Genomic DNA, 24,454 nt, shown 5'->3' with positions numbered 1-24,454 from the left:
TATATAGCTATAATCACCGTCATTAGTTGATAGGGTTGGAGGGGGTTGGGTTTATATCACTATAATCACCGTCATTAGTTGATAGGGTTGGAGGGGGTTGGGTTTATATCACTATAATCACCGTCATTAGTTGATAGGGTTGGAGGGGGTTGGGTTTATATCACTATAATCACCGTCATTAGTTGATAGGGTTGGAGGGGGTTGGTTTATATCACTATAATCACCGTCATTAGTTGATAGGGTTGGAGGGGGTTGGGTTTATATCACTATAATCACCGTCATTAGTTGATAGGGTTGGAGGGGGTTGGGTTTATATAGCTATAATCACCGTCATTAGTTGATAGGGTTGGAGGGGGTTGGGTTTATATCACTATAATCACCGTCATTAGTTGATAGGGTTGGAGGGGGTTGGGTTTATATCACTATAATCACCGTCATTAGTTGATAGGGTTGGAGGGGGTTGGGTTTATATCGCTATAAGCATTGTCATTTATTATCACTGTTAATGTTAATGTTTTCATTCAGACACGTATTTTTCGACGTGTCCCTAATTTTGACAAAGTGTTGTTACTCGAAATTTAATACTCGCGAACCACTGCCGACTTTGACAAACGCGAAAATGTTTCACCGCGAAATGAATCAATCACACAATACACTGAATGTGGAATATCGTTAAAGAAGCTCTTTACTGACCTTGAGCGTCTAAGAAGGCGTGCAGGTCGACAGTCTCCACTCCGTTAGACCCGTAACAGATATACTCGCCAATGTCCCCGGGAGCGACATGACTGAGGTGGAGCTGGGATCCATTCACGATAGGTGTGATCCCTGACGTCACAGCTTCGGAAATTCCAGCAAGGTTCTTGTGAAACCACGTGACACTCGGGATAGGATTTCCCTCAAATTTACACTCAAGCGTGACCGATTGTCCATTTAGGACTGTGAGGTTCTGAGGTCGCTCCTCAACCACGATGTGTTCTGTAGTAAAATATTAAGGACTTTGCGTACGGGTCAAATATATTCCCTTTGGTCATTGACAGTATAACAAAAACACATAAGCAATACAAGCCTTTCGGTCTCTTTTAAACACCAAAAATTTTAAATCATAATGATAAAAAAAAATTCAATCAAATTAAATAATTATTTTATATTTCGTATGCAGTGAAACTGTTCAAGTTGGACCTACAGTAAGTTTGCTGGAAATTAATTAAGCATCTCATGCCGTGTATCTTCGAAAAAATATATTAATGTAAATGTCACTGCCCTACAATATTATGGGGAAATGAGACATATTAAACAGTATCAATATATAAGCCTTATATCACATTGTGTCCTGCCGCCAAATATGGAAACTGGCATCAGCATAACAGATTGTACATATTCACAATAGCTTAGCAAAGAGTTTATTAGTAACGGACATTTCAACGACCCGGAAGTGAAACTGTAGTCTGAGGTCATTATCGATATATACGTACTATACACGTCCAGCACGATCTGTTTCTGGGCATTCCCTAACACATTTCCAGCATTACAAACATATGTCCCGCTATCACCGGTTGCAGCGCTACTGATTGTGATGTCATTTCCTTGTGTTTGCGCATGCGTGGCGCCAAGAGATGTGGCTGACGGCGTCCATTGGATTGTAGGAGTGGGTAGACCTCTAGGGTTACATCTGAGGACGACAGGGGTACCCTCAATGATCTTGATCTGCTCCAAGGAGGAAGTGAAACTCGGAATAGCTACGAATGATTAAAACATATAAATGTCTTATCAGTTTATTATGCGTATTCACAATAATAACGCTGTGTGTTCGTGAATATTTGTGAAATCGCGATATCTGAAAAAAATAAATGATAAACAAAACAACGACACGATATACTAATAAATTACAAGTTTATTAAATGGTAATTCCAATGCAGTCCTACTTTTTAACTTTAAGTTTAAGAGGTAACATATAGACTTTGAAATAGTGATACATCCAGAATATTTATTTTCAATATAAATTCCTTTATATAATAACTCCCTGCATGACAGTATCGATTTTTTATGTGAAGTGTTATATTCTTGGAGATCTTTCATAATTCTCAAACCATAATATACCCTACCTAAACTTTCACAACAGGAGTTCTTATCGTCCACCTCGACTGGCACCTGGCGGGCTTCTCCGGGCTCCCCTTTAGGACCTGTTAGCCCCGCCACTCCGGGCTCCCCTTTAGGACCTGTTAGCCCCGCCACACCGCGTTCTCCCTTTGCTCCTTGTGGGCCAATACTTCCTGTGGCTCCCTGCGTACAAAAACAGTCATTTCATTCTTCAGACTGATATCTATGATTCATCGATGAGGATATTACGTCTTCTTCGTCTGACGATGGACGGTATCGCCAATCAAGACATGCCATGTGCTCGGCATTGTGGGATGTGTTTGTTTGCTTGTTTGTTTGTTTGTTTTTTGTTGTTGTTTTTTTATTATTATTTTGTTTGCTGGGTTTATCGCCCCGTGAACAGTCAGGGTCATTTTGAGGCGGTGTCTCCTTGTAGTAGTTGGTGACTACCTCAATGAACAACATACGGGAGGACGTCGCATGCCATCCAGTGCAACAAGGGTAATGTGTCTGGCTCAAGGACACATCCACGACAGCACATATCAGCCCGATACACAGCTTCCCGAGAAATACAGACCGACAAGGGAAGGGAGGGTCGAACCTCAAACCTCGGATCTTCACCTCAGGCTTCCTTGCCGGCATTCTAACCGACTGAGCTATCGTGGCCCCTTTTTGGGATTTGATATTTGTATTATATACAAGTTGGATAATTACCATTTGGACCTTAACTGTACATTTTGTTAACGTTTGAACTGTTAAAAATGCTGACCTTTTGTCCTATTGCTCCGTCAAGACCAGCAGGTCCGGCTGGACCCTGTAGTCCCCTTATTCCCTGAATGCCCTGTGGTCCTGCAGCTCCATTGGATCCAGCAGGGCCTTGAATTCCTGATGGGCCCATTTCTCCCTTCGGTCCCCTTATCCCCACTGTCACCCTTTGTGCCCGCAGGTCCAGCTAGCCCGATAGACCCCTTTGGACCTATCAATCCATTGTCGCCTTTAGGTCCCTGTGCACCCAGAGGCCCCATACTTCCCTGTGGACCTTGTTGGCCCATTTCGCCTGGAAAAAAACAAATCTTTGTTACCCAGAAAAAAATGCAGAAATTATCGCTAACATAAAAATACATGAAACAATTATTTAACCAATTGCTCTGAAATATTTCCTTTTATTCTGAACAAGATGAGTCTTAATAGTTAAGTGTTAGAACAACATGTCTACAGTATTGCTACCATACGGAGACAGTAAAGTAACAAACAAAACCTTTTACTATTGTTGATTGCAGGGAAGTGGGTAAATAAAGGCGTATGGATTGAGTGATTGGATAACAGACATCATGATACCTAGCAATTGTCCATACCTTTAGGTCCATTTAACCCCTGTGTACCCGGAGACCCAGCAATGGTCCTTACCTTTAGGTCCATTTAACCCCTGTGTACCCGGAGACCCAGCAATGGTCCTTACCTTTAGGTCCATTTAACCCCTGTGTACCCGGCGACCCAGCAATGGTCCTTACCTTTAGGTCCATTTAACCCCTGTGTACCATGAGACCCAGCAATGGTCCTTACCTTTAGGTCCATTTAACCCCTGTGTACCATAAGACCCAGCAATTGTCCTTACCTTTAGGTCCATTTAACCCCTGTGTACCCGGAGACCCAGCAATGGTCCTTACCTTTAGGTCCATTTAACCCCTGTGTACCATGGTACCCAGCAATGGTCCATACCTTTAGGTCCATTTAACCCCCGTGTACCATGATACCTAGCAATGGTCCTTACCTTTAGGTCCATTTAACCCCTGTGTACCATGACACCAAGCAATGGTCCTTACCTTTAGGTCCATTTAACCCCTGTGTACCATGATACCCAGCAATGGTCCTTACCTTTAGGTCCATTTAACCCCCGTGTACCATGATACCTAGCAATGGTTCTTACCTTTAGGTCCATTTAACCCCTGTGTATCATGATACCTAGCAATGGTCCTTACCTTTAGGTCCATTTAACCCCTGTGTACACGGCGACCCAGCAATGGTCCTTACCTTTAGGTCCATTTAACCCCTGTGTACCATGAGACCCAGCAATGGTCCTTACCTTTAGGTCCATTGAACCCCTGTGTACCCGGAGACCCAGCAATGGTCCATACCTTTAGGTCCATTTAACCCCTGTGTACCATGATACCTAGCAATGGTCCTTACCTTTAGGTCCATTTAACCCCTGTGTACCCGGCGACCCAGCAATGGTCCTTACCTTTAGGTCCATTTAACCCCTGTGTACCCGGCGACTCAGCAATGGTCCTTACCTTTAGGTCCATTTAACCCCTGTGTACCCGGAGACCCAGCAATGGTCCTTACCTTTATGTCCATTTAACTCCTGTGTACCCGGAGACCCAGCAATGGTCCTTACCTTTTGGTCCATTTAACTCCTGTGTACCCGGAGACCCAGCAATGGTCCTTACCTTTATGTCCATTTAACCCCTGTGTACCCGGCGACCCAGCAATGGTCCTTACCTTTAGGTCCATTTAACCCCTGTGTACCATGATACCCAGCAATGGTCCTTACCTTTAGGTCCATTTAACCCCTGTGTACCCGGAGACCCAGCAATGGTCCTTACCTTTTGGTCCATTTAACCCCTGTGTACCCGGAGACCCAGCAATGGTCCTTACCTTTAGGTCCATTTAACCCCTGTGTACCATGAGACCCAGCAATGGTCCTTACCTTTAGGTCCATTTAACCCCTGTGTACCATGAGACCCAGCAATGGTCCTTACCTTTAGGTCCATTTAACCCCTGTGTACCATGATACCTAGCAATGGTCCTTACCTTTAGGTCCATTTAACCCCCGTGTACCATGATACCTAGCAATGGTCCTTACCTTTAGGTCCATTTAACCCCTGTGTACCATGAGACCCAGCAATGGTCCTTACCTTTAGGTCCATTTAACCCCTGTGTACCCGGCGACCCAGCAATGGTCATTACCTTTAGGTCCATTTAACCCCTGTGTACCCGGAGACCGAGCAATGGTTCTTACCTTTAGGTCCATTTAACCCCTGTGTACCCGGAGACCCAGCAATGGTCCTTACCTTTAGGTCCATTTAACCCATGTGTACCCGGAGACCCAGCAATGGTCCTTACCTTTAGGTCCATTTAACCCCTGTGTACCATGAGACCCAGCAATGGTCCTTACCTTTAGGTCCATTTAACCCCTGTGTACCCGGAGACCCAGCAATGGTCCTTACCTTTAGGTCCATTTAACTCCTGTGTACCCGGAGACCAAGCAATGGTCCTTACCTTTAGGTCCATTTAACCCCTGTGTACCCGGAGACCCAGCAATGGTCCTTACCTTTAGGTCCATTTAACCCCTGTGTACCCGGAGACCCAGCAATGGTCCTTACCTTTAGGTCCATTTAACCCCTGTGTACCATGATACCTAGCAATGGTCCATACCTTTAGGTCCATTTAACCCCTGTGTACCCGGAGACCCAGCAATGGTTCTTACCTTTTGGTCCATTTAACCCCTGTGTACCATGATACCTAGCAATGGTCCTTACCTTTAGGTCCATTTAACCCCTGTGTACCATGATACCCAGCAATGGTCCTTACCTTTAGGTCCATTTAACCCCTGTGTACCCGGAGACCCAGCAATGGTCCTTACCTTTAGGTCCATTTAACCCCTGTGTACCCGGAGACCTAGCAATGGTCCTTACCTTTAGGTCCATTTAACCCCTGTGTACCATGATACCTAGCAATGGTCCTTACCTTTAGGTCCATTTAACCCCTGTGTACCCGGAGACCCAGCATCACCTTTGATCCCGGGGTCACCTTTCTCTCCCTGGTCACCCTTCGGACCTTTATTGAAAAATGTGTATTATTACTGACCAGGGATTGTGTAAATATTTCTGCAGCAAGATGTCACCAACAGAGAATAATCATGATAAACAAGAAATATATTTTGAAATAGTTTTAATGCTGGTGGTTATAATGTAAAACTGCTGGTAAAATACATTAACAAACTAGGCCTAATGCGTTTCAGCACGGATAACAAAATCATATCAGTTTGAATCATTTTTTGTGATAATAAGAATGCATTTGAATCAGGAATATAATTTTATCAGTTTGTCATTTTAAAAGATACATCCACTTATTCCGTTTGCATTCAATCTAAACTTTGTTTCGTTTTTTACTGCATATCTGCATTTTGCATTTACCGCTACATTGACCAATAACATACTTCATCTTGACCAGTAACGCCACCTGTCGCGTCATATCCGGGGCCAAAAGAATATTATACCGCTATGCCGAAAAATTAAGAGTAGACTGCCTGTATGTTTTGATACAGTACTGAAGATTACATAATGTCTCGTACAGACAAGTATTATTGTCTTACACTCGTACAGACATGTAGTATTGTCTTACACTCGTACAGACAAGTATTATTGTCTTACACTCGTACAGACAAGTATTATTGTCTTACACTCGTACAGACATGTATTATTGTCTTACACTCGTACAGACAAGTATTATTGTCTTACACTCGTACAGACAAGTATTATTGTCTTACACTCGTACAGACATGTATTATTGTCTTACACTCGTACAGACATGTATTATTGTCTTACACTCGTACAGACATGTATTATTGTCTTACACTCGTACAGACAAGTATTATTGTCTTACACTCGTACAGACATGTATTATTGTCTTACACTCGTACAGACAAGTATTATTGTCTTACACTCGTACAGACATGTATTATTGTCTTACACTCGTACATACATGTATTATTGTCTTACACTCGTACAGACATATATTATTGTCTTACACTCGTACAGACATGTATTATTGTCTTACACTCGTACATACATGTATTATTGTCTTACACTCGTACATACATGTATTATTGTCTTACACTCGTACAGACATGTATTATTGTCTTACACTCGTACAGACATGTATTATTGTCTTACACTCGTACAGACATGTATTATTGTCTTACACTCGTACAGACATGTATTATTGTCTTACACTCGTACAGACATGTATTATTGTCTTACACTCGTACAGACATGTATTATTGTCTTACACTCGTACAGACATGTATTATTGTCTTACACTCGTACAGACATGTATTATTGTCTTACACTCGTACAGACATGTATTATTGTCTTACACTCGTACATACATGTATTATTGTCTTACACTCGTACAGACATGTATTATTGTCTTACACTCGTACAGACATGTATTATTGTCTTACACTCGTACATACATGTATTATTGTCTTACACTCGTACAGACATGTATTATTGTCTTACACTCGTACAGACATGTATTATTGTCTTACACTCGTACAGACATGTATTATTGTCTTACACTCGTACAGACATGTATTATTGTCTTACACTCGTACAGACATGTATTATTGTCTTACACTCGTACAGACATGTATTATTGTCTTACACTCGTACAGACATGTATTATTGTCTTACACTCGTACAGACATGTATTATTGTCTTACACTCGTACAGACATGTATTATTGTCTTACACTCGTACAGACATGTATTATTATCTTACACTCGTACAGACATGTATTATTGTCTTACACTCGTACAGACATGTATTATTGTCTTACACTCGTACAGACATGTATTATTGTCTTACACTCGTACAGACATGTATTATTGTCTTACACTCGTACAGACATGTATTATTGTCTTACACTCGTACAGACATGTATTATTGTCTTACACTCGTACAGACATGTATTATTGTCTTACACTCGTACAGACATGTATTATTGTCTTACACTCGTACATACATGTATTATTGTCTTACACTCGTACAGACATGTATTATTGTCTTACACTCGTACAGACATGTATTATTGTCTTACACTCGTACAGACATGTATTATTGTCTTACACTCGTACAGACAAGTATTATTGTCTTACACTCGTACAGACATGTATTATTGTCTTACACTCGTACAGACAAGTATTATTGTCTTACACTCGTACAGACATGTATTATTGTCTTACACTCGTACAGACATGTATTATTGTCTTACACTCGTACAGACATGTATTATTGTCTTACACTCGTACAGACATGTATTATTGTCTTACACTCGTACAGACAAGTATTATTGTCTTACACTCGTACAGACATGTATTATTGTCTTACACTCGTACATACATTATTATTGTCTTACACTCGTACAGACATGTATTATTGTCTTACACTCGTACAGACATGTATTATTGTCTTACACTCGTACAGACATGTATTATTAGTCTTACACTCGTACAGACATGTATTATTGTCTTACACTCGTACAGACATGTATTATTGTCTTACACTCGTACAGACATGTATTATTGTCTTACACTCGTACAGACAATGTATTATTGTCTTACACTCGTACAGTACATGTATTATTGTCTTACACTCGTACAGACAAGTATTATTGTCTTACACTCGTACAGACAAGTATTATTGTCTTACACTCGTACAGACAAGTATTATTGTCTTACACTCGTACAGACATGTATTATTGTCTTACACTCGTACAGACATGTATTATTGTCTTACACTCGTACAGACATGTATTATTGTCTTACACTCGTACAGACATGTATTATTGTCTTACACTCGTACAGACATGTATTATTGTCTTACACTCGTACAGACATGTATTATTGTCTTACACTCGTACAGACATGTATTATTGTCTTACACTCGTACAGACATGTATTATTGTCTTACACTCGTACAGACATGTATTATTGTCTTACACTCGTACAGACATGTATTATTGTCTTACACTCGTACAGACATGTATTATTGTCTTACACTCGTACAGACATGTATTATTGTCTTACACTCGTACAGACATGTATTATTGTCTTACACTCGTACAGACATGTATTATTGTCTTACACTCGTACAGACATGTATTATTGTCTTACACTCGTACAGACATGTATTATTGTCTTACACTCGTACAGACATGTATTATTGTCTTACACTCGTACAGACATGTATTATTGTCTTACACTCGTACAGACATGTATTATTATCTTACACTCGTACAGACAAGTATTATTGTCTTACACTCGTACAGACATGTATTATTGTCTTACACTCGTACAGACAAGTATTATTGTCTTACACTCGTACAGACATGTATTATTGTCTTACACTCGTACAGACATGTATTATTATCTTACACTCGTACAGACATGTATTATTGTCTTACACTCGTACAGACATGTATTATTGTCTTACACTCGTACAGACATGTATTATTGTCTTACACTCGTACATACATGTATTATTATCTTACACTCGTACAGACATGTATTATTATCTTACACTCGTACAGACATGTATTATTGTCTTACACTCGTACAGACATGTATTATTATCTTACACTCGTACAGACAAGTATTATTGTCTTACACTCGTACAGACATGTATTATTGTCTTACACTCGTACAGACAAGTATTATTGTCTTACACTCGTACAGACATGTATTATTGTCTTACACTCGTACAGACATGTATTATTGTCTTACACTGGTACAGACAAGTATTATTGTCTTACACTCGTACAGACAAGTATTATTGTCTTACACTCGTACAGACATGTATTATTGTCTTACACTGGTACAGACATGTATTATTGTCTTACACTGGTACAGTCAAGTATTATTGTCTTACACTCGTACATACATGTATTATTGTCTTACACTCGTACAGACAAGTATTATTGTCTTACACTCGTACAGACATGTATTATTGTCTTACACTCGTACAGACAAGTATTATTGTCTTACACTGGTACAGACATGTATTATTGTCTTACACTGGTACAGACAAGTATTATTGTCTTACACTGGTACAGACAAGTATTATTGTCTTACACTCGTACAGACATGTATTATTGTCTTACACTCGTACAGACATGTATTATTATCTTACACTCGTACAGACATGTATTATTGTCTTACACTCGTACATACATGTATTATTATCTTACACTCGTACAGACAAGTATTATTGTTTTACATGCTTAGGATCGTTGAAAAGATTGATATTTTTTTCTTTCAATGACATCATTCCGTCTAATGCACTTCCGTTTCATACAAAACCACGCACCATTTCCGCGATTTGGATGCTAATGACAGAAAAATTATCGATATTTTCAATGATTATTAGCATGTTTTCCTACACTGAAAGGCTTTTTTTTCATCGAGAAACGAAGGCGAGGTTGATTTTCTGTTTTCCATCCTTGATCATAATAATGAACACCGGGGATGTCATGTTTACAGAATTTTAATCTAACCCCCAAAACGTCTGAAAATGTTATATACACAATAGAGAAGATTCAATTACATACAGACTGTAACACATTCCCAGGTCCCTGTGGTTTGGTGTGGTTTGGTGTGGTGTGGTTTGGTTGGTGTGGTTTGGTGTGGTTTGGTTTGTAGTAGTGTGTTTGTGTCTGTGCTACGCTACTGAAGTACACTGTCGAAGTCAACAGAAAGAAGAAAGACCCCTAGTGACAATAAATCTACCTGGCGTTTCTAACGCGCGACAGGTGAGCTAATTAAACATGTTTTAACTTTAATGATGATATGTACATATGACAGACGATCGGTATTTACCTGCTCAGGTTTAGTATTTATTAATAAAAGCTTACCTGGAAGACATATGGTACTGTTCTGGCAATATTTGTCGAAAATCGCAAGCTACAAGAATCAATAAACACAAATAATTTAACATAGATATATCGACATATATATTACATAAAGATGTCCCCTCATACTTCTGTACCCGCAGTATAGTATACGGGGTATATGTCGGTATCAGCATTACTGATTATTGCTTCATATCTGGATTTTTCTATTTATTTTACTTGTATTCTATTTTTTATCTATTTATTTATTTAAATATTCTTTTTTTTTTCGATTTTGCAACAGCATAGCTCGTGTCATGTTATTGAATAGCATAATAACCGTGTCAATTTGATGTAAGTTGATATAGTGTTGCTGGTTTTAACGCCCGCACATACATGTGACCATATATTACATACTTTCGCAAGGACCACTAATAGAATCTTATTTTGACTGGTCAATACAACAAAGCTTGCCGAGTGCTGACCAGTCCAACTCTTACACGAGGGTTGCCGAGGGTTGAGAAGACCATGCCCAAGGAACAGAACCATGTTTGATTGTTTTTCTCACATACTCATTAATCAACGAAATTTAAACCGAAATAGACGATATTATTATACCCGGCGGAATACTACGGATGTTATATACAATATACTACGGATGTTATATACAATATATGTTATATGTACAAATCAATATACTACGGATGTTATATACAATATATGTTATATGTACAAATCAATTTACTACGGATGTTATATACAATATATGTATATGTTATATGTACAAATCAACAGCACGTGTTTATAGTTTTGTATGTAGATTTCTGTTAGTTTAATGCTGTTGAAAATTTTGCCTATTTTCCCGAAAATATTCATGCTGTCTAAACCTGCGTCACTGCCAATATTATAATGAATCACGAGCATGGCAATAAAGTTAATGAAATTAATAACTATCTGCTGATAAAATGATTACCTCAGAGTTGGCAAGTTGTTCGAAGATCTGCCCCATCTCCCCAGCCCCTTGTGTAGCCTGTCTGGAGGATCTGGGCTGACTTTTGTAGAGGACTCTCTGGTTCGTAAATTCAGCGAACGATCTTAGCACATCCAGTACGCTCTTCTGGCTGTTTTCTTCACATGTTGCTTTTATGAAACTTTTCTGTTGGAGAAATACCATTTATGTATCAAGGTTATCTTGACCATGACGTAGGTAGGGGTTAAACAATTAATGATCGTTTTATATGGTGTTTCCTTCTCTCAAATTGGTTATTTTTCAAATACGAGCTTCAGCCATTTGGCCGTTTTTACGTAACTTTGGAAAAATAACACAAGAATGAGAGAAATACCATAGACAACAAAAACAAGTTTGTGTGACCTGCTTCTACATCACTAAAACTATTCTGAGGATAAATTGGCCTATTTTGGATCACAGTGTTCTTTTCCCACTACCAGTTTGGGTGGAAGGATATGACCAAAATGGAATACCGCTAATTGATATGAAAAACTGACAATTTCAGAAATGTTTGAAAAAATACGCTGTATTCTCCTCGGCTACTTTTTTTATCAAATTATTATGCTCTCATTTTAAAATAGATTTAGGTTTTAACAATACAACAGAAAACGTTGAGTTCTTATTTGTTCCTATTTTATTATCATTTTTATTAATTGTGAGGATGTCTTTTGTTAACACTGAGATATTCGCTTTTGTGATATACCTGGACATCGAGAAAATCGTTTAAGATGGGGTTTGCCGATACACTCCTCCTGGAAACTTTGCCATTTATATGCGGCTTCTTGAGAATATCTATTAAGTCTTTGAGTTGAATAACATCATCTGGGGATTTCTGAAAAACATAAAGGAACAGCAATGTCAGCTTAGATATAAAGACAACAATTACGTGTTATTTGGTTTGATGTGATTCTTTATTACAATTAAATGATTTTACCCTGTGTTTGTACCTCACTTGTGTACAATGTAACACATTTACCAGGTGTACAATGTAACACATTTACCAGGTGTACAATGTAACACATTTACCAGGTGTACAATGTAACACATTTACATTTACCAGGTGTACAATGTAACACATTTACCAGGTGTACAATGTAACACATTTACCAGGTGTACAATGTAACACATTTACCAGGTGTACAATGTAACACATTTACCAGGTGTACAATGTAACACATTTACCAGGTGTACAATGTAACACATTTACCAGGTGTACAATGGGGGTTTCTTTGTGGAGTCTAAATACAATGATGATTTGTTTCTGTACGATCCATTTGAATAATGTAGTAATAGCCATGAGTTCTTGTCGATTTTAACAGGTTTTAACATAATTGGTTTCCCTGTAATTTGATTTTGATTTGTATATTAAAAACTGATGTTGACATTAACTTGCATGTTGTTTCATTCTTATGTTCATACTAGTTCAGCTATCAAACGAACTCTAGAGTGTCAAAAATATAATTTTTGGTCTGAACTGTGTTCAAAATCCTCGCAACAGACCGGGTCACATGAGAACAGATATCAAGGAGACGCTAACTCTCGTCGTCGTCTTCGTGCTAAGTTGTTTTTTTTGATAGTTTATTTGTAATTTTTCTGAAACTTTACCATGGTTTGAATTTTATTAGCCCACCATCATCAGATGGCCGACAGGCAGCCATCTTGTATTTTGACAGTTCAATGTTCAATGTTTTATTCACTTTAAGCCTTACGGCTCATAAGCATACTAAAAGATTACATCATATAATTTACAATCCTTAATATATAATACAAATTAACGAAAGATGGACAGCATTGATATAATTACTTTACATATCCAAGTAACCAGGTGTGTCAGGTTAGTACCCAGGTATGTCAGGTTAGTACCTAGGTGTGTCAGGTTAGTACCCAGGTATGTCAGGTTAGTACCTAGGTATGTCAGGTTAGTACCCAGGTATGTCAGGTTAGTACCCATGTGTGTCAGGTTAGTACCCAGGTATGTCAGGTTAGTAATCAGGTATGTAAGCTTAGTTCCCAGGTATGTCGGGTTAGTACTCAGGTATGTCAGGTTAGTACCCAGGTGTGTCAGGTTAGTACCCAGGTGTGTCAGGTTAGTACTCAGGTATGTCAGGTTAGTACCCAGGTGTGTCAGGTTAGTACCTAGGTGTGTCAGGTTAGTACACAGGTATGTCAGGTTAGTACCAAGGTATGTCAGGTTAGTACCCAGGTGTGTCAGGTTAGTACCCAGGTGTGTCAGGTTAGTACCAAGGTTTGTCAGGTTAGTACCCAGGTATGTCAGGTTAGTACCCAGGTGTGTCAGGCTAGTACCCAGGTATGTCAGGTTAGTACCCAGGTGTGTCAGGTTAGTACCCAAGTGTGTCAGTTCAGTACCCAGGTATGTCAGGTTAGTTCCCAGGTGTGTCAGGTTAGTACCAAGGCATGTCAGGTTAGTACCCAGGTGTGTCAAGTTAGTATCCAGGTGAGTCGGGTTAGTACCCAGGTATGTTAGGTTAGTACCCATGTGTGTCAGGTTAGTACCCAGGTATGTCAGGTTAGTACCCAGGTGTGTCAGGTTAGTACCCAGGTATGTCAGGTTAGTACCCAGGTATGTCAGGTTAGTACCCATGTGTGTCAGGTTAGTACCCAGGTATGTCAGGTTAGTAATCAGGTATGTAAGCTTAGTTCCCTAGGTGTGTCGGGTTAGTACTCAGGTATGTCAGGTTAGTACCCAGGTGTGTCAGGTTAGTACCCAGGTGTGTCAGGTTAGTACCCAGGTATGTCAAGTTAGTACCCAGGTGTGTCAAGTTAGTATCCAGGTGAGTCGGGTTAGTACCCAGGTATGTTAGGTTAGTACCCAGGTGTGTCAGGTTAGTTCCCAGGTGTGTCAGGTTAGTACCCAGGTGTGTCAGGTTAGTACCAAGGTATGTCAGGTTAGTACCCAGGTATGTCAGGTTAGTACCCAGGTGTGTCAGGTTAGTACCCAGGTGTGTCAGGTTAGTACCCAGGTGTGTCAGGTTAGTACCCAGGTATGTCAGGTTAGTACCAAGGTATGTCAGGTTAGTACCCAGGTATGTCAGGTTAGTACCCAGGTGTTTCAGGCTAGTACCCAGGTGTGTCAGGTTAGTACCCAGGTGTGTCAGGTTAGTACCCAGGTATGTCAGGTTAGTACCCAGGTATGTCAGTTTAGTACCCAGGTATGTCAGGTTAGTTCCCAGGTGTGTCAGGTTAGTACCAAGGCATGTCAGGTTAGTAACCAGGTCAGGTTAGTACTCAGGTATGTCAGGTTAGTACCAGGTGTGTCATTTCATTGTGATGACACTATAATTACGCCCCGTTACCCTTAACTGGCCTTTTTCTCGTAATAGGATGTAAAACACTACCAAATAAATCCTACATGTTATGTTCGATATAATATACAGTGTCCTGATGGTACGTGTTCTATGACCGAGTCCAGATAAGATCGTGAATCTGAACAGTTACTATCCTGTCACCCACGCAGTATGATACACCTACATTTCCTGACATTCCGCGTATTCTAGAATGATCATGTCATGTCTCAGAAGTGGTTTAGTGTTGTACTGATAAACCTCCTATCAGTCCCCAGATCTGTTTAAGAAAAACGGAGCTAGGAACCAAACCCCAACTCTGTTTAAAAACTAAAATACTAACATTGATGGAACTTGGATCAAAACATTCGATATGCTTCAGAAATATGTTATAAACAAACTGGCAATTTCACTTACGTTCCTATCTACTCCACAAAACGAGTCTTACATACATAGTAACGTGTGAATCCAGCACACGAATCGAACCCACAACCGATCAGACAAAAGATAAGATTGCCAAAGTATCTATAATGACATTTGTGTTACACGGTTCTGACAAAGTCTCTATAATGACATTTGTGTTATACAGTCTCTATAATGACATGTGTGGTTCACGGATCTGACAAAGTCTCTATAATGACATGTGTGGTTCACGGATCTGACAAAGTCTCTATAATGACATTTGTGTTACACGGATCTGACAAAATCTCTATAATGACATGTGTGGTTCACGGATCTGACAAAGTCTCTATAATGACATTTGTGTTACACGGATCTGACAAAGTCTCTATAATGACATTTGTGTTACACGGATCTGACAAAGTCTCTATAATGACATTTGTGGTTCACGGATCCGACATCCGAACTTCAGTTACTTTTTTCCTCAAACAGAACTGAGAACCAGACCCTCTGGTTTAAAATAAACGTATGTATGTTTTCCTGATTAATTCCTTCTCTTTCACGCAAATCGAAAATATCAATGCGTAACATCAACTATATAAACCCTCGAGCAAAGGGATGGGACTAAATATATTTTTTGACATGGACCGGTTTGAAATCCTATATAACCATGTATAGAATTGCTGAGTGTAAAGAAATGATTGTACTTAGGATTCCAGGATGACTTGGGGTCTAGCCCAACCTAAGGAGACCAAGTCCCTATGCCATCACTTTTAAATTGTTGAGATCCCCACCTTTGGAGACCTAGTTCCTAGGTCATATTTTTGTTAATGGTTGAGATCCCCACCCCACAACCATACAAACAACTGTTGTACTTAAAGACGGAGGTGGGGATGATATTTGATATGGCCTTTATACATTGAATTCTTAATATGGGCCCTTCTACCCCTGGAACGTCTTTGAAATTGTTTTTCATGATCTTTAGATACATAACATGTATCCAGGTGAGCGATACAGGCCCCTTTGACTATTATTAGATACATAACATGTATCCAGGTGAGCGATACAGGCCCCTTGGACTATTATTAGATACATAACATGTATCCAGGTGAGCGATACAGGCCCCTTGGACTATTATTAGATACATAGCATGTATCCAGGTGAGCGATACAGGCCCCTTGGACTATTATTAGATACATAACATGTATCCAGGTGAGCGATACAGGCCCCTTGGACTATTATTAGATACATAGCATGTATCCAGGTGAGCGATACAGGCCCCTTGGACTATTATTAGATACATAGCATGTATCCAGGTGAGCGATACAGGCCCCTTGGACTATTATTAGATACATAACATGTATCCAGGTGAGCGATACAGGCCCCTTGGACTATTATTAGATACATAGCATGTATCCAGGTGAGCGATACAGGTCCCTTGGACTATTATTAGATACATAACATGTATCCAGGTGAGCGATACAGGCCCCTTGGACTATTATTAGATACATAACATGTATCCAGGTGAGCGATACAGGCCCCTTGGACTATTATTAGATACATAACATGTATCCAGGTGAGCGATACAGGCCCCTTGGACTATTATTAGATACATAACATGTATCCAGGTGAGCGATACAGGCCCCTTGGACTATTATTAGATACATAACATGTATCCAGGTGAGCGATACAGGCCCCTTGGACTATTATTAGATACATAGCATGTATCCAGGTGAGCGATACAGGCCCCTTGGACTATTATTAGATACATAGCATGTATCCAGGTGAGCGATACAGGCCCCTTGGACTATTATTAGATACATAACATGTATCCAGGTGAGCGATACAGGCCCCTTGGACTATTATTAGATACATAACATTTATCCAGGTGAGCGATACAGGCCCCTTGGACTATTATTAGATACATAGCATGTATCCAGGTGAGCGATACAGGCCCCTTGGACTATTATTAGATACATAGCATGTATCCAGGTGAGCGATACAGGCCCCTTGGACTATTATTAGATACATAGCATGTATCCAGGTGAGCGATACAGGCCCCTTGGACTATTATTAGATACATAACATGTATCCAGGTGAGCGATACAGGCCCCTTGGACTATTATTAGATACATAACATGTATCCAGGTGAGCGATACAGGCCCCTTGGACTATTATTAGATACATAACATGTATCCAGGTGAGCGATACAGGCCCCTTGGACTATTATTAGATACATAACATGTATCCAGGTGAGCGATACAGGCCCCTTGGACTATTATTAGATACATAACATGTATCCAGGTGAGCGATACAGGCCCCTTGGACTATTATTAGATACATAGCATGTATCCAGGTGAGCGATACAGGCCCCTAGGACTATTATTAGATACATAACATGTATCCAGGTGAGCGATACAGGCCCCTTGGACTATTATTAGATACATAACATGTATCCAGGTGAGCGATACAGGCCCCTTGGACTATTATTAGATACATAACATGTATCCAGGTGAGAGATACAGGCCCCGGGTATATTATTTTATTTTGATATGAGTCATTAAACTAATGTGAAATTAAAAGTTCTCTTTAGATTGTTTTGTCAATCATTAAACTGCTTACATGTAAATAATAAACAAAGATAAATAAAAAAAACAAAACAATTCTACTGTCTCACGACATTTCACATCTTACGGAGTTCTTCATGACATGGTTGTAAACTTTAAATCATGACATCATCAATATTACGACGTCACAAACAATATAAAGTACAGAAGATAAATTGTCTCCCTTTCACGACAGCTTTTAGTAAAAAAAAATGTTGTCTTATTTCTACACAAATATCAAGAACAGGTATTCCTTTTCTATTAAACTTCATTGTGTCATTCTGATAAGGATATAAGGTAGGTAGCATATTGGGGGAAAAACAAGATTCTCGTATATAGGCGAAGCAATAAAACAAGATTCTCGTATATAGGCGAAGCAATAAAACAAGATTCTCGTATATAGGCGAAGCAATAAAACAAGATTCTCGTATATAGGCGAAGCAATAAAACAAGATTCTCGTATATAGGCGAAGTAATAAAACAAGATTCTCGTATATAGGCGAAGTAATAAAACAAGATACTCGTATATAGGCGAAGCAATAAAACAAGATTCTCGTATATAGGCGAAGCAATAAAACAAGATTCTCGTATATAGGCGAAGTAATAAAACAAGATTCTCGTATATAGGCGAAGTAATAAAACAAGATTCTCGTATATAGGCGAAGTAATAAAACAAGATTCTCGTATATAGGCGAAGCAATAAAACAAGATTCTCGTATATAGGCGAAGTAATAAAACAAGATTCTCGTATATAGGCGAAGTAATAAAACAAGATTCTCGTATATAGGCGAAGTAATAAAACAAGATTCTCGTATATAGGCGAAGTAATAAAACAAGATTCTCGTATATAGGCGAAGTAATAAAACAAGATTCTCGTATATAGGCGAAGTAATAAAACAAGATTCTCGTATATAGGCGAAGTAATAAAACAAGATTCTCGTATATAGGCGAAGTAATAAAACAAGATTCTCGTATATAGGCGAAGTAATAAAACAAGATTCTCGTATATAGGCGAAGTAATAAAACAAGATTCTCGTATATAGGCGAAGCAATAAAACAAGATTCTCGTATATAGGCGAAGTAATAAAACAAGATTCTCGTATATAGGCGAAGTAATAAAACAAGATTCTCGTATATAGGCGAAGTAATAAAACAAGATTCTCGTATATAGGCGAAGTAATAAAACAAGATTCTCGTATATAGGCGAAGTAATAAAACAAGATTCTCGTATATAGGCGAAGTAATAAAACAAGATTCTCGTATATAGGCGAAGTAATAAAACAAGATTCTCGTATATAGGCGAAGTAATAAAACAAGATTCTCGTATATAGGCGAAGTAATAATACAAGATTCTCGTATATAGGCGAAGTAATAAAACAAGATTCTCGTATATAGGCGAAGTAATAAAACAAGATTCTCGTATATAGGCGAAGTAATAAAACAAGATTCTCGTATATAGGCGAAGTAATAAAACAAGATTCTCGTATATAGGCGAAGTAATAAAACAAGATTCTCGTATATAGGCGAAGTAATAAAACAAGATTCTCGTATATAGGCGAAGCAATAAAACAATCATATAAAAACCTCTATGCGTTCATTTGAAAAGTTTTCAAAGACACATTTGATTTTTCAACATTTTTGAAATGTTAGCCCTCTAATACCCAGGGACAAGCGTCCCGAAGGTAGGCAGACGCCTAGCTGTCGTGTAAGCACATAACCCCGTGTTTGTACTTAATGTTCCTATCTATCTGTACTGAAGTCAAGAAATAAGTCCGCTATGAAAAAGATCAATATGTTTAGGAAATTGAAATTCATATTAAAACGAGATGCTCTACTTAGAATTTACAAAACTTTTATTTTACCTATTTTAGAATACGCATGTGAACTTTGGGACGGGTGTTCAATATCAGACTCTATAGAATTAGAATTAGTCCAAAGTGAGGCAGCACGAATTATCACTGGTTTACCATCATATGTAAATATTTCAGCTTTATACTCAGAAACGAGCCTTGAGACACTATCTGAGAGACGAAAACGCAGAAAATTAAGTCTATTCTACAAAATGGATAGGAACATAACTCCACATTATCTTAATTCTCTTCTTCCTCCAAATGTCGGCGATACTAACAACTACATCTTACGAACTAACAATAATTACAGAATTCCCCACTACAGACTCTCCATTACTACCTCCTCCTTTATACCTTCATCTCTACACATGTGGAATGACCTGGATGAATCTACTAGATCATCTCCTTCCTTGGCAACTTTAAAAAAAAGTATATCCAGGTCTGATGAAGAAAAATACCCAACATTTTATGATTTATGTGACAGAAAGACAAATATTATCCATACAAAATTACGACATAGATGCAGTGCATTGAATTATGATTTGTTCCGTGTAAATCTCATAAATAGTCCAGATTGTAGTTGTGGAAATCGTTGCGAGAGTGCCTATCATTATTTCTTTGAATGTGAAAATTATGTAAATTGCAGAGGCATTTTATTTGACAATTTAAGAAACTTAAATATTAATATAACATTGAATGCTTTATTGTATGGTAACAATCTGTATGCCGATAATGTAAATCTAAATATTTTCAGACATGTGCATTATTTTATAAAGTCCAGCAAAAGATTTTAAGATGTACATTCATACATATATATACATGTATATAATGTGTTATATTTCATTAATATTGTCTAGGCCAATAAATATTATATTGTATTTAGGAGAGGGCGTCAATAAGTTGACATAACTTGTGCCTTATACTTTTGTTCACTTAATTGACAATAAAATATGTTTAAACTAAAGTCAAGAAATGTTAACATTCGACATTTGCTCTGAATTCTTAACCTCATTTTAGTCAAATGTACTGAAACATCAAATGTACCGACAACATCAAATGTACTGACAACATCGAATGTACCGACAATATAAAATGTACTGACAACATAAAATTACTGACAACATCAAATGTACCGACGACATCAAATTTACTGACAACATCAAATGTACCGACAACATCAAATGTACCGACAACATCAAATGTACTGACAACATAAAATGTAACGACAACATCAAATGTACCGACAACATCAAATGTACCGACAACATCAAATGTACTGACAACATCAAATTACTGACAACATCAAATGTAACGACAACATCAAATGTACCGACAACATCAAATGTACCGACAACATCAAATGTACCGACAACATTAAATGTAACGACAACATAAAATGTACTGACAACATCAAATGTAACGACAACATCAAATTACTGACAACATCGAATGTACTGACAACATAAAATGTAACGACAACATCAAATTACTGACAACATCAAATGTAACGACAACATAAAATGTACCGACAACATCAAATGTAACGACAACATCAAATGTACCGACAACATCAAATGTAACGACAACATCAAATGTAACGACAACATCAAATGTAACGACAACATCAAATGTACCGACAACATCAAATGTAACGACAACATCAAATGTACCGACAACATCAAATGTACCGACAATATAAAATGTACTGACAACATCAAATTACTGACAACATCAAATGTAACGACAACATCAAATGTAACGACAACATCGAATGTACTGACAACATAAAATGTAACGACAACATCAAATGTACCGACAACATCAAATGTACCGACAACATCAAATGTAACGACAACATCAAATGTAACGACAACATAAAATGTACCGACAACATCAAATGTACCGACAACATCAAATGTTCTGACAACATCAAATGTAACGACAACATCGAATGTACTGACAACATCGAATGTAACGACAACATCAAATGTAACGACAACATAAAATGTACCGACAATATAAAATGTACCGACAACATCGAATGTACCGACAACATAAAATGTTCTGACAACATCAAATGTACCGACAACATCAAATGTACCGACAATATAAAATGTACCGACAACATCGAATGTACTGACAACATAAAATGTAACGACAACATCAAATGTAACGACAACATAAAATGTACCGACAATATAAAATGTACCGACAACATCGAATGTACCGACAACATAAAATGTTCTGACAACATCAAATGTACCGACAACATCAAATGTACCGACAATATAAAATGTACCGACAACATCGAATGTACCGAAAACATAAAATGTTCTGACAACATCAAATGTAACGACAACATCAAATGTAACGACAACATAAAATGTACCGACAATATAAAATGTACCGACAACATCGAATGTACCGACAACATAAAATGTTCTGACAACATCAAATGTACCGACAACATCAAATGTACCGACAATATAAAATGTACCGACAACATCGAATGTACCGAAAACATAAAATGTTCTGACAACATCAAATGTAACGACAACATCGAATGTACTGACAACATAAAATGTAACGACAACATAAAATGTAACGACAACATCGAATGTACTGACAACATCGAATGTACCGACAACATAAAATGTTCTGACAACATCAAATGTACTGACAACATCAAATGTACCGACAACATCAAATGTAACGACAACATCAAATGTACTGACAACATCAAATGTACCGACAACATTAAATGTACCGACAACATCAAATGTACTGACAACATCAAATTTACCGACAACATGAAATTGTTCCTCCCAGACCCCTACGCCGCTCGTGCAATTTACCTGCCCGTGATTACACATCAATAAGCCTCCAGTTAGGTACAGTTTTTATATTGACCTTGGTAATGACCATCATATTGTATGTTCACAGAGTATATACTAACAGGTCATTAATATCATATTAAATATTCTCTTTACACTTACACAGAGTAGATATTAATAGGTCCTTAATATCATATTAATTATTCTCTTTGTTATTCTGTACCTTTCATTTTTCGATTTGAGAAGTAGACTGAGCAAGAATGAGACCAAAAATAAGCGTTTATCTGAACGGAACCAGAGAGTGTTCCCTAACTCGAAACTTGGAAACAACTTCAGGTAGCTTATACGGACTTTACTGGATTTTAGAGGACCGATGTACAGTGCGGTCTCACTGAAACGCCATGTCGATTACCTCACCCCTGGTTCATTAAGTTAACACTGACAACGATCAGTTTATAATGAATAGTGACCTATCTATAAGAGATAAGATTGTCCCCGTCAGTCCTAGACTAGGTCACATATCTTAACATATCCATGTCATTTGTATGATATCAGGCCTACTCCACGGCGAGTAAGTTTGTTTTAAATGTTTTTACGACCCATCGACAGATACAATAATTTAGGGCAACACTGGAATAGGAATTCAAAACATGAAATCCTTCAAATGAAGCTAATAAAAAAGACACTACAATTACATCAAGAGGGTCAAAACTTCGACATAAATTTCAAACAAATTAATTATTGATTTAATTATATCTCATTAAAAGGTCGTTAGCATTGTTGATTAATCAATGTATATAAATGAGAAACACACGGCAACATGTCTGATACAAGTTTTAACTACATCTGTATGTAAACGCCGAATCACTCACTACAGTACCTTTATGTAACATACAGTGGATTTTATCTGAAATATAAAGGACCTATCTAAAAATGTAAATTTGTTTTCAAGAATGTTCTCTATAACATCCTTATCAATCCCACAGCCAACTTGTTTTCGCGGCTATTAATTTGTGCGGTTTTAGTGTCAGATATTCATAATACAATAAACATCCACCGACGATTGTTTTGACGATTGCCAGGATAAGAAAACATCCCCGAAAACAATCGCTCCCGAATACTTGTCGACTTACAGCAAACTATATTACATTACAGATGTGTTGCTAATATACTCGCCGATCTGCACGGACAAATTCTGATGATGTTTTAACGAAAATAAAACAGTACCTCAACATTCAGGAAAAGATCCTCTAATTTGGTAATCCGATCGATTTGATAGACAGAAAGGGCGATGAAAGCTGCCAAATGAGAGAGGAAGATACAGAAAATTGCGATGAAAATGGTGTGAGAGTTTCCGTCCTTCATTTTTTTCCGTTGTGTGACACGCCTGGACAATCCTAACTTTCACGGCCACTACATGTGTAATCTATATCGGCTATGAATGGGACACCTTACTACTGACTTATAACTACCGTAAATGACATCATAATCTACGTTACGTATATAATCTTGTTTCTGTGAATGAGACCTCTTACTACTGAATTATAACTACCGTAAATGTCACCATAAGGTATGCTGGGTATATCATCTTGTTTCTATGAATGGGACACCTTACTACTGAATTATAACTACCGTAAATGTCACCATAAGGTATGCTGGGTATATCATCTTGTTTCTATGAATGGGA

General features: G+C 38.2%; 1 protein-coding gene across 1 annotated transcript in view; it reads right to left on the bottom strand.

Annotated features, from left to right (window-relative positions):
• LOC117315887 (protein sax-3-like) overlaps positions 1–24,175 on the bottom strand; it is a gene marked incomplete in the record, with an annotated part of 39,996 nt that extends 15,821 nt beyond the window's left edge. Inside the window, 10 exon segments of the mRNA XM_033870300.1 lie at positions 694–975; positions 1,473–1,736; positions 2,103–2,280; positions 2,867–3,022; positions 3,024–3,154; positions 5,845–5,934; positions 10,792–10,840; positions 11,741–11,923; positions 12,480–12,608; positions 23,995–24,175. Coding sequence (XP_033726191.1) covers positions 694–975; positions 1,473–1,736; positions 2,103–2,280; positions 2,867–3,022; positions 3,024–3,154; positions 5,845–5,934; positions 10,792–10,840; positions 11,741–11,923; positions 12,480–12,608; positions 23,995–24,132 — 1,600 coding nt within the window.
• Between the last annotated feature and the right edge of the window lie 279 nt (positions 24,176–24,454).

The sequence above is a fragment of the Pecten maximus genome, chromosome 17, assembly GCF_902652985.1.
Source record: "Pecten maximus chromosome 17, xPecMax1.1, whole genome shotgun sequence".
Classification (NCBI taxonomy): Eukaryota; Metazoa; Mollusca; class Bivalvia; order Pectinida; family Pectinidae; genus Pecten; species Pecten maximus.
Note: the sequence above shows the minus strand (reverse complement) of the source record. Positions and strands in the feature narration are given on the sequence as shown.